Here is a 14977-nt window from a genome sequence, read left to right on the forward strand (position 1 = left end):
AAGGGTGCGTTCAGAGCACCCCCTGGTCTGGTTGCACTGCCTTGGCTCACCTCCCTGTGTTGGGAAGCAGCGGCGACAGGAAAGACCTTCCCATGGCATTCCCAGGTCACAGTTTGAGAGCCCAAGGCCAGAGCCCCTATATATTTTGTGTGTGTGTGATTACATGTTAGTATATTTCCTTAGCAAAAGTACATTTTAGGTGATACTATGTGTTTCTTATTTTAAGGTATATCATGTCTGGCATACTTCCTTTTGAGCTTATATTTTTTTAAAAAAGAAACCAAGAAGGGGAAAAAAAAAAGAAACCAAGAAGGATATATATATTATTTATTCCAACTATTAACTGCCATCAGAAAATGTGAAATGTGACAGTGCCTACTAAATGCCACTCCTCAACCTCAATCAACCTGGAGCACTGAAGAGGTTAAGAAGAATATACCTTGTTCAAAGTGACATACCTAAAGCCAGATAAGACTAGGGGAAAAAATCAGCAAATGATTAGATTCAACTATATGAAGATACTAGGGTTTTTTTTTAAATCGTTTTATTAGGAGCTCATACAAGTCTTATCTCAATCCATACATACATCAATTGTGTAAAGCACATTTGTACATTCATTGCCCTCATCATTCTCAAAACATTTGCTTTCTACTTAAGCCCCTGGCACCAGCTCATTTTTTCCCCTCCCTCCTCACTCCCCCTCCCTCACGAACACTTGATAATTTATTAATTATTATTTTGTCATATCTTGCCCTGTCCAACATCTCCCTTCACCCACTTTTCTGTTGCCCGTCCCCCAGGGAGGAGGTCACATGTAGATCCTTGTCATTGGTTCCCCCTTTCCAACCCACCCTCCCTCCACCCTCCTAGTATCACCACTCAGCACTGGTCCGGAAGGGATCATCTGCCCTGGATTCTCTGTGTTTCCAGTTCCTATCTGTACAAGTGTACATCCTCTGGTCTAGCCAGATTTGTAAGGTAGAATTGAGATCATGATAGTGGGGGTGGAGAAAGCATTTAGGAACTAGAGGAAAGTTGTATGTTTCATCGTTGCTACATCACACCCTGACTGGCTTGTCTCCTCCCCGAGACCCTTCTGTAAAGGGATGTTCAGTAGCCTACAAATGGGCTTTGGGTCTCTACTCCACACACACCCCTCATTCACTATGATATGATTTTTTTGATCTGATGATGCCTGATACCTAATCTCTTTGACACCTCATGATCACACAGGCTGGTGTGCTGCTTCCATGTGAGCCCCAATATTTTTGTACCCAATCTTAGGACAAAGTTCCTACCTTCTTGGCGTCTCTCTGGTAGAGGTGACTAACGTAACCTGAACCAATTTCTAGTGCCATGGAACAAAAACACAAAATGGTAATTTTTTTTTAATGTCGCAGTCGTACCTCTTCATTGGGCTTCACAAAGGGTGGAGAGTCAAGGTGAACACCAGGCCAAGTTGATTCTGAGGTGGAGGTCAAACATACCTCTGCCCTCTAACCTTTTCACCAACCCTGACATCAGCTGTCCCTCCCATTGCACTCTCTGCTTCTCTGCTGGGTTTGATATTCATTGCAATGGCCACACACAACTCACCAAATACAAACCAAACCTACTCAGAGCAACCCTACAGAACAGACAGAACCGCCCCTGCGGGTTTCTGAGCCTGCAAATCTCAATGTATAGGAGCAGAAAGCCTCAAGTTTCTCCCACAGAGCGGCTGGTGGTTTTAAACTACTAATCATATGCTTAGTAGCCCAACTCATAGCCCACTATGCTACTTGGGACCCCTGAACTCATCAGCAGCACTTCTAATTATAGGGTTTATTATGGAAACCCAGGGACAGCAGATTATAACGAGAGATCAAGATCAGGAAGCATGCCGGCAATCTCCCTTCTTCAGGTCAGGGCAGCTCTCTCAGCTCCTCTTGGCTATGTAGAGCTCCTGAGGACAGGCCTCCTCTCTTGGCTTGTTTGCTCTCTGCAGTACTTAATGCTCTTTTAGCTCTGCAAAGAACCCAGAAGCACCCCATTCCGCCAGCAAGCCTCCTGGCCAAAGGCTCTAAGCTTACCTCGAGTGTCCTTGCTTTGTCAGGGGCGGGAAAGGGAGTTGTGTCAGGAAGCTTATTGTGCTATCTTGTGCTTGTCTCCTGGCTCAACCTCCTGTTTCTCTGTCAGGGTTGCCACCACTTCCCGCCGTCTCATACCTTCTCTAGTGTTACAACGGTCCCATTAGACAAGGAGGTTCTCAGCACAAGGACCCTGGCTCCAAAGGATGTGCTCCACTCAACCCTCCTTTCTTATTGGGAGTGTGGTCCTCTCTTTGATAGCTGACTCATTTTAAGCCTAGCTGGGATAGAACAACTGACTCATCCAGTCATGGGTTTCATACACCTAATTTGCATGGTCCCACCCCCACAAGGGCTCTTTGTACCTTATTTACGTGGTTAACATATTGTCCAAACCCACTGGTGGGTCACAAGCACCTTATTTATATAGTCCCACCTAATCACTATCTGGACCAGGAAGATCATGGGTGCCCCAAAAAAGCCGTATGAATTTCCTACAATACAATCATTCCCAGTCCTTAAAGACATTGAAGCCAGATGAGGGGAAAAGAAGTGGGAAAAGAGATGGTAAGTAACATGAAACAAACACAATTCCAGAAATGGATACGTGCTCTGAGGAAGGTAAAATACTACCTGAGTATAGAAACGGTGTTGTCCTTCGACGAAGTGGGTTGGGGGAAGCCTATCTGATCAGGTCCCAGGCGGCGCAGGGCATCAAGGTGAATGCTCCCGCCAAAGTGTGTGCCGCATGGTAATGTGCTTTGTATGATCCATGTACGAAAAAGCATGCATCTGCAATACAAGTAGAGGCCAGCTTCTGGAAGCGAAGTGAGAAGAGGCAGGACGAAGACCACAGTCTGAATCGGAACCACTTGGGGGAACACGGCGGGAATGGGAAGCAGTCTGAGAGGTGGAGGGCCGGTGAAAGTGAAAGCGCCGTGCGAGACAAGAGGGAAATTCCGCCATCGGCTGCAGTTACACCACCTCTTCGGTTAGGGCCTCTCCACCCTCCTGCTCACGTCCGAGCCTTGCTGTCACCGGCTGGGGTCCAGCCTGCGGCCCGCCCCGCAACTCCCCAGCCCCGGCGCTGTGGCCCGCTCTCGCCCCGCCCCCCGGGCGCACTTCCGCGTCCCCGGACGCCCCGCTCCCGGGCGCACTTCCGCGTCCCCGGACGCCCCGCCCCGTACGCACTTCCGCGTCCTCGGACGCCCCGCCCACCGGGCGCACTGCCCCGCCCCCTGGTGGCTGTACGCACGCGCGGAGGCCATCTTTCGCAGCGGATACTGGGGCAGCGGTGGCGACTTCCGTTCCCCGAGAGTAGCGCGTTCCGTGCGGCTCTTGCCCCTTCAGCGTCTTCACGCCGGTGAGTGTTTGCCCCCTGGGCGCCTGCGGAAGCGTGGCCACTCTCTCCACGGGCCGGGGTCGTGAGGGTCGACACAGGCTCGGTCCCGGCCTGTTGCCACTGCCGAGGCTCCGCGGGCGCGATGACTCTGCACCGCCCTCGGGACCGACCGGCTACCGGCACTTGGCTCCCATCGGCCACCGTCGTGCCCCCTGCGCGGAGCCGGGACCACTGGGGGCGGGTCCGCGTTGCATCCAGGGCTGCTTCCGCCTCGTGAGCGCTGCTTGGGGGAAAGGAGCGTTTCTGGAGGTGCTGGTGGATCTACAGCCCTCCTGTGCCCGGCGTCCGGCGTGGGAATCCAGAAAGTTGTGTTTGCACGCGAATCACAAGCCTTCCTCAGGTCTCCCCTAATCCGTGCTTTGCCGCATATCTGCCCAGGGTTACCCGTAACCTTTCACCTGCCTCCGGAATACCCCAAACTGGTTACTCTGCGGTCTGCTCTCACCACCCCCGTCCGACTGTCTGTCCCTCTGACTCCTAGTCGGTGGGACTTCGCTGCCTGTTGGACAAAACTCAAACGTTTTTACCTAGACATACGGGCCGCCTGTAAGTTCATTTATTCTTGCTTAGCGGCCAGTTTAATTCTCGATAGTCCAGCGATTTGGAGATAAGGGCTTTGGAGAGTGAAATTCAGCTTTCCAACGAAGCTCTGGTACCCCCCTTTTCAGGAGTGGTGATGTTGATGGGGAAGATTCCCCCATCCTTCAGGTCCAGATTTCACTCCGGCGAAAGCCTAAGCCATTCAGAGTTGTGCATAATTGGAACACTTTCTCCTTCTGTAGTTTCTCCCGTCGCGTATGTGTGTGCATGTAATAACTTAGACTAATTTCCTATGTCCGTTTTGCTCAAAGTCCCTGGTTTTCTCGGTCCCTTTTCTTGCCCCATCTCTCAGGCTGCTTTGCAGTTCATTGTCGGAGTCTGCCTCCCTTACCTGACTTACCCTCCTGCCAGCCCTTTCAGGCAGGGATTTCCTTTCCCCACCTGACGTTTCCATACCCAGTGCATTGCTTGACACTTCCCTCGGGCACCATAAACCTTGGTTGAATGAGAGGAGCAAAGAATTTTTTCCCCTAAGTCAGAAAATGCTTTTTAAATTGTTAAGTGTCATTCTAATCATGAACCCGTTTTCTTTTTACAGGCGTTCTATAGAAAACAGGAAGCATGGTGAGTTAACTAGACATGGCAGTAAAGCTGTTGTGTGAGAAATACAGCCACACCTCCCAGATGTTGCCACGTGTGACTTCAGGCCTCTGCATTCAAGCGACTATTGCAGTAAAGCAAGTCACAGGGAAACGTTTGGATTCCCCGTGCATGTAAAAGTTACATTTACACTGTACTGTGGTCTGTGCAGTCTTTGCAATAGCATTACAAAAAAGTTTGTAATGTGAGCACGGACAAAATGTGGCCGCAGAGACATGAAGTGAGCTCACGCTATTGAGAAATGTCTCGGATAGACTTTGGGTTCACCTCAAACTTCGCATGTTTTCTTGTTTCTAAAAGGGAGTATCTGCGGTGCTCAGGTTGGGGGGTGGGGAGCGGTAGTAGCCTGTAGCATTGTTTGTAACTCAAATGACAGACTTGCGTGAACAAATTGAAATGAAAGGGGAAGAAGAAAGGCTGGCGACTTCTCTGTTTTCTCACACACGCTGGGTATCGGGGTTGCGGGGGCTTGTGTCATGTTCTGAGAGTAAGAATCTCCTGTATGTTCTTCCTTGGCAGTCTCGAAGATATGACTCGAGGACCACAATATTTTCTCCAGAAGGTAAATAGAAATTGTTCAGTCTCTGTTCGTTTAAAGAGTTAGACTTTTAGCGGGGTGGGAGGGCAAGGAAATCTGGGAGCTTTCTTTTTGCACTTGCTCGGTGGTTCATTCTTCTTGTACTTGGAATTCAGTCTGGTCACCAGGTTGCTCATATGCCCTGCACTTACATTGCTGTTTTCGGTGATTTTTCTGGGGCCTGTTAATTCCCAGTGGGCACAGAGTCCTAGTTTCTTATATTTGCTCCATGCAGGTCGCCTGTACCAAGTTGAATATGCCATGGAAGCAATTGGACATGCGGGCACCTGTCTGGGAATTTTGGCGAACGATGGAGTTCTGCTTGCAGCAGAGAGACGGAATATCCACAAGCTTCTCGATGAAGTCTTTTTTTCCGAGAAGATTTATAAACTCAACGAGTAAGTGAGACCCTGGGGAAGTGAGTCGTAAAACAGCGCCTGCTCTCACCTACGGAGCAGGTGTGCATGTCAAGTTCAGAGCTACGCACTTAGTGGGAAAGAGCACCGCGTGGTGCACAGGCTTAGGCAGACCTGGGCTGTGCCATCTTCTACTAATGATTAACTTTGCCGAGCTTCCTGGAGTCATGACGGTTTAGAATCAGGGCAGAGCACTCAGTCCAGTGTCTGGCAGCTGGCAGGCCTGCAAAGCAGGACATTATCCTGCTTCATTCTGGGTCAACCCCTACTGAGAATTTGCCTTTTCAGGCAAGATAATACTGAATCAGAATATGCATTTTATAACACACACCCCCTCCCCTCCCGTATTCTTTATGGAGCTGAACCACTCTTGTTTGGGATAAACTTGCTTGCCTCTAAAGGCTGCCAAGTCCATTACAGTTGGTTTTTTTTTAAGTACTCTCAGACCACTAGTTAGGCTTGAGGGAAAAGGAAACTGGGGTATTTTCTTCTTTTTAAAAAAATTTTTTTAACAAAACATATTTAGACGGAAAATACATTTTATTTTTTAAATCGTTTTATTAGGAGCTTATACAACTCTTAATCACAATCCATATACTTCAAAATGTGTAAAGCACATCTATACATTCATTGCCCTCATCATTCTCAAAACATCTGTTCTCCACCCAAACCCCTGGCATCAGCTCATTTTTTCCCTCCTCCCTCATGAACCCTTGATAATTTACAAATTATCATTTTGTCATATCTTTCCCTGTCCTACCTCTCTCTTCACCCACTTTTATGTTGTCGATCCCCCAGGGAGGAGGTCACATGTAGATCCTTGTAATCAGTTCCCCCTTTCCAACCCACCCTCCCTCCACCCTCCCAATATCGCCACTCTCACTGCTGGTCCTGAAGGGATCATCTGCCCTGTATTCCCTGTGTTTCCAGTTCCTATCTGTACCAGTGTACATCCTCTGGTCTAGCCAGATTTGTAAGGTAGAATTGGGATCATGATAGTTGGGAGGAGAGGATACATTTTAATAAAATCCCCAGAAGACTCTAAGAGTTACGATTCAGATGTGGATTCTTCCCCTCCCTGCTTGGATAGTTTCAGGGGCGTATAATTCACATATCATACAGTTCAATAGCTCAGTCACATCAGGAAGAGCTGTACAGTCCTCACCCCGGTCAGTTTTCGAACGTTTTCATCATTCTTGTAATCATCATTATTAGTCAAATGTAAAATCTGATTTCTGGGGTGGAAAAGCCAGTTATCAGCAGGGGTCCCTGCTTCACCGTCTAGTCTAGGGATTTTGTTGCATCCTGCTGATTAGCCAGTGAATGGGTCTTCTCCGGGTCTGGGGACCAGTTAGCCTGTACACTTAGGAGCTCCTTGGGGGTACGCACAGTTCCTTTGCTTTGCTGCTGACCAAAAGGTTGGAGAGTTGAGTCCATACAGAGCTTCCTCAGAAGAAAAGGTCCTCGCGATTAACTCCTAAAGAACCAGCCACTGAAAAACCCTATGGTGTACAACCCTGCCCAGACCCCATGGAGTCCCCACGAGTTGCAGTCGATGCAGGGACAACTGGTGCTGTGCACAACAGCCTGGCATGCAGCAGGCCTTGGCCACTAACAGCTGGGTTTGCAGCTAACTCTCCCTCCGTGGTAGGCCTGGGGAAGGCTGCCTGTGAAGGCCTTTTGAAAGCCCTGTTCCTCTCACATAGCTGTTGTTGGGCTACTCTGCACTCGAGGGAGAGGCTGGGCGCTTGGAGAGCTGGGGCAGCCCTGGAGGGGCAGGGGGCAAAGAAATGCACCCTTTGGCATGAGCCAAGCCTAGACCATGGAGGCAGGCTTGCAAACACAAGAGCATCACATTGTTGCTGTCTGAGTGGCCGAACCACCGCCTCCTGCTGAATCTTCAGGCTCTAACTGTGCAGGGTCATCCCTTACCCTGGGTGCAAGGCTCTGTTGCTCCATACAGGGGCATGGAGAGGTAGAAGCGAAAGGTCGGGAATTTCCCACGAACGTTTGAAGACCCTCGTAGACCTAATTGGGAACTGATGGGTGCGTGCGTTTCAGCACCCTAAAGCCTCCTGCAGAGAGAGAACGTCTGGTGTTGGTCTGAAGCTAGGGGAGCCAGGTGTGAAGCAAGCATGGGGGGTTTCCAGTTGAGTGGCAAAAGTAATACAAGTTGGGGTTGTGTAAATTAAAGTACTTCAATGCGTAAAAACTGACAAGCATGTCCTCTCTTACTGAGCAGTCTCTTCTTTTCTCTAAGGGACATGGCTTGTAGTGTGGCCGGCATAACTTCTGATGCTAATGTTCTCACTAATGAACTCCGACTCATCGCTCAAAGGTATGGTCACAGTAGCATATCTAACGATAGCTAGGTGAGGTGTTTCCAAGGAGAACTCACTCTTGAAAAGGTTAAAGTCATTAACAATCTAGTCATTGGAAGATAGTGAGTTTTTAAAAGGGACACGTGTGAAGTATTAGCTATTGCAAAGATAATAGGATGTTGACCTGTTCCCTTCTGTCTTCCTCTTCAAATTAAAAGCGACTATTGTCCAAGGAGCTGCATCTGCAGTGGGCCCCTTGTTGGGCTGCTGTCAGGAATGCACACATGTGTGAGGACAGAAGCTTGAGGCTGGTTTCCATGCGCCCTGGTGGCCTAGTGGGTTGAGTGTGGAGCTGCTAGCCGCAAGCCCAGCGTTCCCACCCACAGCTCCTCCTGTGAGAACCTAGACATGGTCCCTCCTGTAAGGGTCGGCAGCCTTGGACCTCTTAGGGAGCGGTGCTGCTCTGGGCTGTGGAACCACTTTGAGGCAGAATCAACACGGTGGTGGTGGTGAGGTGGTGTTGTCCCAGTGGCATACATTTCTTTTAATTAAGAAATGTTTACACTAACACTTTGATTGGCATGTGAGTCACATATCCTGTATCGCATCACTATAATCAGTTGTAGAATGTTCTCCGTTTTTGTACTCGTTATCAGCTCCTTAAATTTCTTTTTAAGGCTCTCTTGCTTATATCCTAGTTGTGTTTTAATGGAGCCTGGGTGGTGCAGTGGCTTAAGCGTGAGGCTGCTAACCAGGAATTCATTGGTTTAAGCCTACCAGTCGCTCCTCAGAAAAGATGGGGCAGTCGGCTTCAGAAAGATCTGCAGCTCCTGAAACCCTGTGGGGCAGTTCTCCACCCTGGAGGGTTCCTGGAGTGGGAATCCACTCAGTGGCGGTGGTGTGAGGTGGGTTATTTTGTTGGTGCCTGTGTTTTAGAGAGAGTAATATTCTAATCTTCTGACACCCTAGGTATTTACTACAATATCAGGAGCCAATTCCTTGTGAGCAGTTGGTTACAGCGCTGTGTGACATCAAGCAGGCTTACACACAGTTTGGAGGTACTCACTTTGGAGAAATTTTATTTAAAATGCCCAATGAAATTTGAACTTTTTAAAGATAATTAAAAAGTCATTAAACATTAAATAAGTAAGTAAGTAGTACTTTGCATAAATTCCTGCTTTGTAAGCGTGACAGCCAGGTAGATTTTCATAAGCGGTTCCTAGGAGATTGAAAGGCCAAGGTAATACTTTCAGATGTGGAAACGTTGCTTTTTGCGTGATAGTCAGATGCAGCACTGGGGGCCAGAGCCGTTGTTCTCTCCCCTGGCTGTGTCCCAACCCGAGAAACCAAGGCGGATTTTATGCGGAGCTTGTCTGCCTTAGGCAGAGCACTTCACAGACAAGGCTCAGCCACCTGCCCTGCGCGCAAGGAACTGTGATATCAGCTGTTGCTGATTGCCTCTCTCTTCCAGGAAAGCGTCCCTTCGGAGTGTCGTTGCTCTACATTGGCTGGGATAAACACTACGGCTTTCAGCTCTATCAGAGCGACCCGAGTGGGAATTACGGAGGATGGAAAGCCACGTGCATTGGAAATAATAGTGCTGTGAGTACTTTTGTGATGTTACAGGATGGGGAGTAAAGGGTCTGATTACTGCCGCAGAGTATAAACAGTATTTGAGAGAGCTACCCGAGCCTTAATGGAACGAGTGTGATTTGTATTGGTGACAAAGCTCTACAGGGGTTTTCTGCCTGTGGTAATGATGAAAGACTGTTAGTTCTCCATCAGAAGTTGCAGGCATACAGGTGTATGTTTGCCCCCCTTTCTTAGTTCATGGGCCCCCTGACTTTTTACCTGGTTAAAAAGTCCCTTCAAGAGCATCAGGACTCCTCTTTCCAACTCCATCCCGTGTCTGCCCTATTTGTCATCCAAACTATACTTTGCTGGTTGGCTTGCCAGTAATTCAGCCACTATTCTTCTGACCAAGCCCCATTCTTCTTTTTTTAAAATCATTTTATTGTGGGCTCATACAACTCTTATCATATAATCCATACATCATCCACTGTGTCGAGCACATTGGTACATTTGTTGCCATCATTCTCAAACCATTGGCTTTGTACTTGAGCCCTTGTTATCAACTCCTCACTTTCCCCTCCCTCCTTGCTTCCCCCCTTGATAATTTATAAATTATTATGTTGTCATGTCTTAACACTGTTCGACATCACCCTTCCCCACTTTTCTGTTGTCCTTCCCAGAGGGAGGGGGCTATATGTAGATCCTTGTGATCAGTTCCCCCTTTCTACCCCACCTTCCCTCCACCCTTCCTGTACCGCCACTCTCACTACTGGTCCTGAGGGGAGCATCTGTCCTGGATTCCCTGTGTTTCCAGTTCCTATCTGTACCAGTGTACATCCTCTGGTTTAGCTGGATCTGTAAGGAAGAATTGGGATCATGATAGTGGTGGGGAGGAAGCATTAAAGAATTAAGAAAAGTTGTATGTTTCTTTGTTGCTGCACTGAATCCTGACTGGCTCATCTCATCCCCGCGACCCTTCTGTAAGGGGATGTCTAGTTGCCTACAGATGGGCTTTGGGTCCCCACTCCGCACTCACCCTCATTCACAGTATGATTTTTTGTTCTCTGATGCCTGATCCCATCGACACCTCGTGATCACACAGGCAGGTGTGCTTCTTCCATGTGGGCTTTGTTGCTTCTCAGCTAGATGGCCGCTTGTTTATTTTCAAGCCTTTAAGACCCTAGACGCCAAGTCCTGTTCTTAAGAGTACCAAAGTGGAAAGGAAGAATCCCCATGTGGATGAAGCCTCTGTCGAATTCCCTCTGACCAACGACAGGGATGTGCTCAGACTGAGTGCGCTGGAAAGTGGTTACTTCCACCACCATCCCTTTCCCACCAGCGCAGGGAGCCACAGTCTGCTTGAGCAGCTCACTTGGGTGTGTCCTTGATGGCGGTCACTCCATTGGGGGTAATAGCATAGTCGTGCCTTGGGCAGCCTCGGCTCCAACATGTGCTATGCTGTCTAATGTTACATACGTGTCCCAATCACAGCTCTTCATCCCACTTTGGGGATTCCACCAATAACTTGGGTTTGTTGATCTGCCGCTAACCATGATCTTGGGACAGTTTTCTCTGATCCCGAATGTCCTCATTAGAGCAAGCTCTGTACCTCCGCCAGCCCTTAGAGACCATTACGACCATGTACTGACGGTCTCCCCCACTTGGGGGATATGTCTGTATAGTTTCCTGGCTCCTTTAGGACTTGTAAAAGTGTTCTACTTAAAGAAAGAAGGGAATTCTGTGTTAACTCTCTGTTTCTGTAGGCAGCTGTGTCAATGTTAAAGCAAGACTACAAAGAAGGTGAGATGAGCTTGAAGTCTGCACTTGCTTTAGCAATCAAGGTGCTGAACAAGACCATGGACGTTAGTAAACTTTCTGCTGAGAAAGGTAATGCTGTGACGCCGTGTCCGTTGGTGGAAACTCGGGGGGCTCCAGAGGGAGGCCAGTGGCCCTAGGACTCGAGCCACAATCCCACAGTGCTTTTCAAGCTTAGTGACTTTTCTAACGGTTTGTCACTAAAGATGGCTGCAGTGTGTGCAGGCAGCCCCCAACTAACGAGGAGGTTCCCGTGTGCCAGCTCCATCAGAAGGCAGCTCTGACATAGTCAGAGGGTTCCCCCTTTGGTTTTCATTGTCAGTGTCTGTGTGTCAACATTGCACATCTGTGAGCCAGATGTTAACATGTGCTGCAACGTCGTACGAACGGGTCCCCAAAGGAACTGGAATTGGTAGGACGCCTTTCTCCCATTCGGCGAGCATCGAGCAACTCGCCTGGGAAGGTTCTCTCTGGTCACTGTGCATTTTGTCATAAAAGCAGTTTCGCTCAAAGCTTTTTTTTGTGATGGCCAATTGAAGAGAAATGCAAGTGGCTGTGAAATCTTGTTTCCTGCTCTGGAAAAATATGCCGCAGAAACTGTTGTTTAAAATGACAGCTTAAAATGACAGCACTATGGGGAAAATTCCAAGTGTACGAGTGGTTTTCTCGTTTCAAAAGAGGTGAAATGTCGATGGATGACAAACTTGGTTCCGGATGTCTGTCAGCTTCCTGAACAGACGAAAATGTCAATTTGTGCATTTGGAATTCATTCCACCAGGTTAGGCTGTTAAATCGAGCTTTCTATTTCGAGGTTCTGAAAAGATTGCATAGCAGTGTGCAACAAAAGCCTGATCTATGGCAGGTGGGGACTGGTTTTGCCACCAGGACAATGCACCTGCTCACGCAGCCATCTCAGTGCTCTCTAGTTCTGGGCAAAAAATAGCAAGCCTCTTTTGCCACACGCACCTTACTCACCTGACCTCGCTCCGTGAGACTTTTTTGTTTCCGTGAAGAGGGATATGAAAGGACAGATTGCACAACATAATAGAGTTGAAGAAAAAAAAACAAGGGAAGTGCTGTCTGCTTTCCAAACAGATGAGTTTGAAAAATGTTCCCAAGAGTAGAATCACAGAGTTGACATTTGTATGAAGTGTAATGGAGAGTACTTTGAAGGTGACAAGGTTGTTTTGCAAAAAAAATAAATACATAGTGTTGGAGGGAAAAAAAATCTGTTTTGGTGGGGTACCCCCTTGTGTGTAATACAGATTACTAACAATAAGATGTACAGAAAGATGGGCCTAAGTGCAGTTCAATTTAACCAATACCTCCTAAGTTGGTTCTACCTGTATATGTGATAAAATGTACAGGACACTATATAGTTGTGTACGTGTGTGTGATACATTTCCATCAGTGGTATGCATTGTGCTATTCTCAAAATTAAGTCCATGATTCCAGTTAAAGTATTTCGTTCGTGTGTAAGTTGCATTGAGTCTATGGTCATGTAAAACATTAAAATGTCTAACTTTGTTTTAAGCTGTAGTAAATTAACCTATTGGTTTTTATTTTAAAAGCTTGATCCCTGGTAGGAGACACTATTCAATTTTTATTGCACAAATAAATGTTCGCCTTCAGGTATCAAGGCCACTTTTTTTGCCTATAGCAATGGAAGCTGCTTTTTGTGCTTTTTTAACAGGAATTTTAAAAGCCTTTCAAAAGTAAGCGCTATCATTGCATAGGTTCCCAAACTTATTTGACCTACTGCCCCCTTCTGAGAAAAAAAATCACTCAGTGCCCACCCCCTTGGCAATTAAAGGGTCTTGTGCTATGGCCCACAATCCAGGATAGAGTACAGGTATCTCCCTGGAATGTTCCAGCACTCCCCAGAGGGCAGTATCTCCCATCTTGGGAAGCACTTTTACTGGTTGGAGATTCAGGATGACCCTTCAGACGTTCCAACAAAGAAATTGTGGTCCCCTCTGGTTGTCAGCTAAAAGCAGGCTAGCAAGGGTGACTGGCTGATGTGACTTGTTCCAAACCGAACCCATTGCCACCCATCTGACATGGCAACCCTGTAGGACAGGGGAGAGCTTGCCTGTAAGATTTCCTAGGCTGTAAATCCTCATGAAAACAGTCTGCCTCATCTTTCTTCTACTGAATACCTAATGGATTCAAACTGCCAACCATTTAGTTAGCCACCAAGGGCTAACCACTGTCCGCCAGGGCTCCTTTTGTCTAAGGGAGTGACCAAACAGCTGCTAACAAGGTTAGGACAGAGGGAGCAGAGAAGAAATGGATACATAACTGAAAGTGGTTCCCATAAATGTGTGTGTGAGCTGTAATCTGTGTCCAACAAGGGAAGTGTTGGGGAGGAAGGCCAGAACGGGGTGGAGATTACATCAGGATTGCCTGTTGGGTTTGTTTGCTAATATGCTTGCTTCTCATACACACCTGTGTGTTTATTGCTAGTGGAAATCGCCACTCTAACAAGAGAGAATGGAAAGACAGTCATCCGAGTCCTCAAACAAAAGGAGGTGGAGCAATTGATCAAAAAACACGAGGAAGAAGAAGCTAAAGCCGAGCGGGAGAAGAAGGAAAGGGAGCAGAAGGAAAAAGATAAATAGATTCTGTAACCCCACGTTGGGCGCCACTCGGAGCAGACGCCCTAATGTCCCCACTGAGAAAGGTGTGACTCTTAAACACTTACAAGAGGAGCCAGGACGTGCGGTCCTTGTCCTTTATGTTCAGTTGATGGTGTTATGCCAATGATGATTGTTGGTCTTCATGGATAGCTTACATGATTTCTTTCTTTTTAAATAAAACTTGGAAGAGTAGAAATGGCTCCTTCACTGTGTGATTTAATTGATGAAGATGCCAAGTTTAATGGGGCCATTACCATGCTTTGTGCGTGCTGTGGCCCCCCTCTCAGTTACCTTTAAGCGGGCTGTTAAAATGGACCAACATGTACATTTTAAAAGGGGAGAGATGGGGATTGTGCATGAAGATTTCCTCTGCTACCCTATCGTACTATCTTTTTAAATCATTTTCTTGGGGGCTCGTACAATTCTTAACACAATCCATCCATCCATCCATTGTGTCAAGCACATTTGTACATTTGTGGCCATCAGCATTCTCAAAAGTTTCCTTCTACTTGAGCCCTTGGTATCAGCTCCTCATTTCTTCCCTCTCCTCATGAACCCTTGATAATTTATAAATTATTTTTATTGTGTCATATCTTACACTGTCCAGTGTCTCCTTTCACCCACTTTTCTATTGTCCGTCCCCCAGGGAGGGGGTTATATGTAGACCCTAGGCGTTTATAGCCCAATCCGAGCAAAGTCGAGCGCTGCCTTTCCCCAGGCCTAAAGGGTTAGAGTTGAGCTGCTGATGATGCCAAAGTGAGTGGTTCAAACCCACTAGCCATGCTGAGGGTGAAGAGTGAGGCTGTCTGCTCTTATAAGGACTTGCAGTCTTGGAAACCCTGTGGGGCAATGCTACTCTGTCCTGTAAGATTGCATCAGAGGACCTGACGGCAGTGGGAGAAGAGGGTACTAACGGGAGGCCTGTCTGGTGAAAACAAGTGTCACATTCTCCTTCTGGCTTCTGAC

At 47.6% G+C, this 14977-nt stretch overlaps 1 protein-coding gene across 2 annotated transcripts; it reads left to right on the forward strand.

The window, feature by feature from the left end:
* Window positions 1–3299: 3299 nt before the first annotated feature.
* PSMA4 (proteasome 20S subunit alpha 4) lies at window positions 3300–14207 on the forward strand. Of its 2 annotated transcripts, none has more exons than XM_075535524.1 (9): window positions 3300–3432; window positions 4610–4635; window positions 5191–5233; window positions 5484–5646; window positions 7925–8002; window positions 8955–9043; window positions 9457–9587; window positions 11321–11444; window positions 13839–14207. In XM_075535524.1, the coding sequence occupies exons 2-9, from the start codon at window positions 4633–4635 to the stop codon at window positions 13991–13993; spliced, it is 786 nt and encodes a 261-aa protein (XP_075391639.1). In that variant the 5' UTR covers window positions 3300–3432; window positions 4610–4632; the 3' UTR covers window positions 13994–14207. The 2 variants fall into 2 exon arrangements, with proteins under 2 accessions (XP_075391639.1, XP_075391640.1); XM_075535525.1 differs by lacking the exon at window positions 3300–3432 and adding an exon at window positions 3720–3811.
* The last annotated feature ends 770 nt before the right edge of the window (window positions 14208–14977 follow it).

Source organism: Tenrec ecaudatus, chromosome 17 (assembly GCF_050624435.1).
Source record: "Tenrec ecaudatus isolate mTenEca1 chromosome 17, mTenEca1.hap1, whole genome shotgun sequence".
Classification (NCBI taxonomy): domain Eukaryota; kingdom Metazoa; phylum Chordata; class Mammalia; order Afrosoricida; family Tenrecidae; genus Tenrec; species Tenrec ecaudatus.

Bases quoted from the DNA above. Each gene is read 5' to 3' on its own strand.
- PSMA4 (XM_075535524.1), top strand. The intron at 5,647-7,924 runs GTAAGTGAGACC...CTTTTCTCTAAG, and splicing joins AAGATTTATAAACTCAACGA to GGACATGGCTTGTAGTGTGG. The intron at 9,044-9,456 runs GTACTCACTTTG...TCTCTCTTCCAG, and splicing joins GGCTTACACACAGTTTGGAG to GAAAGCGTCCCTTCGGAGTG.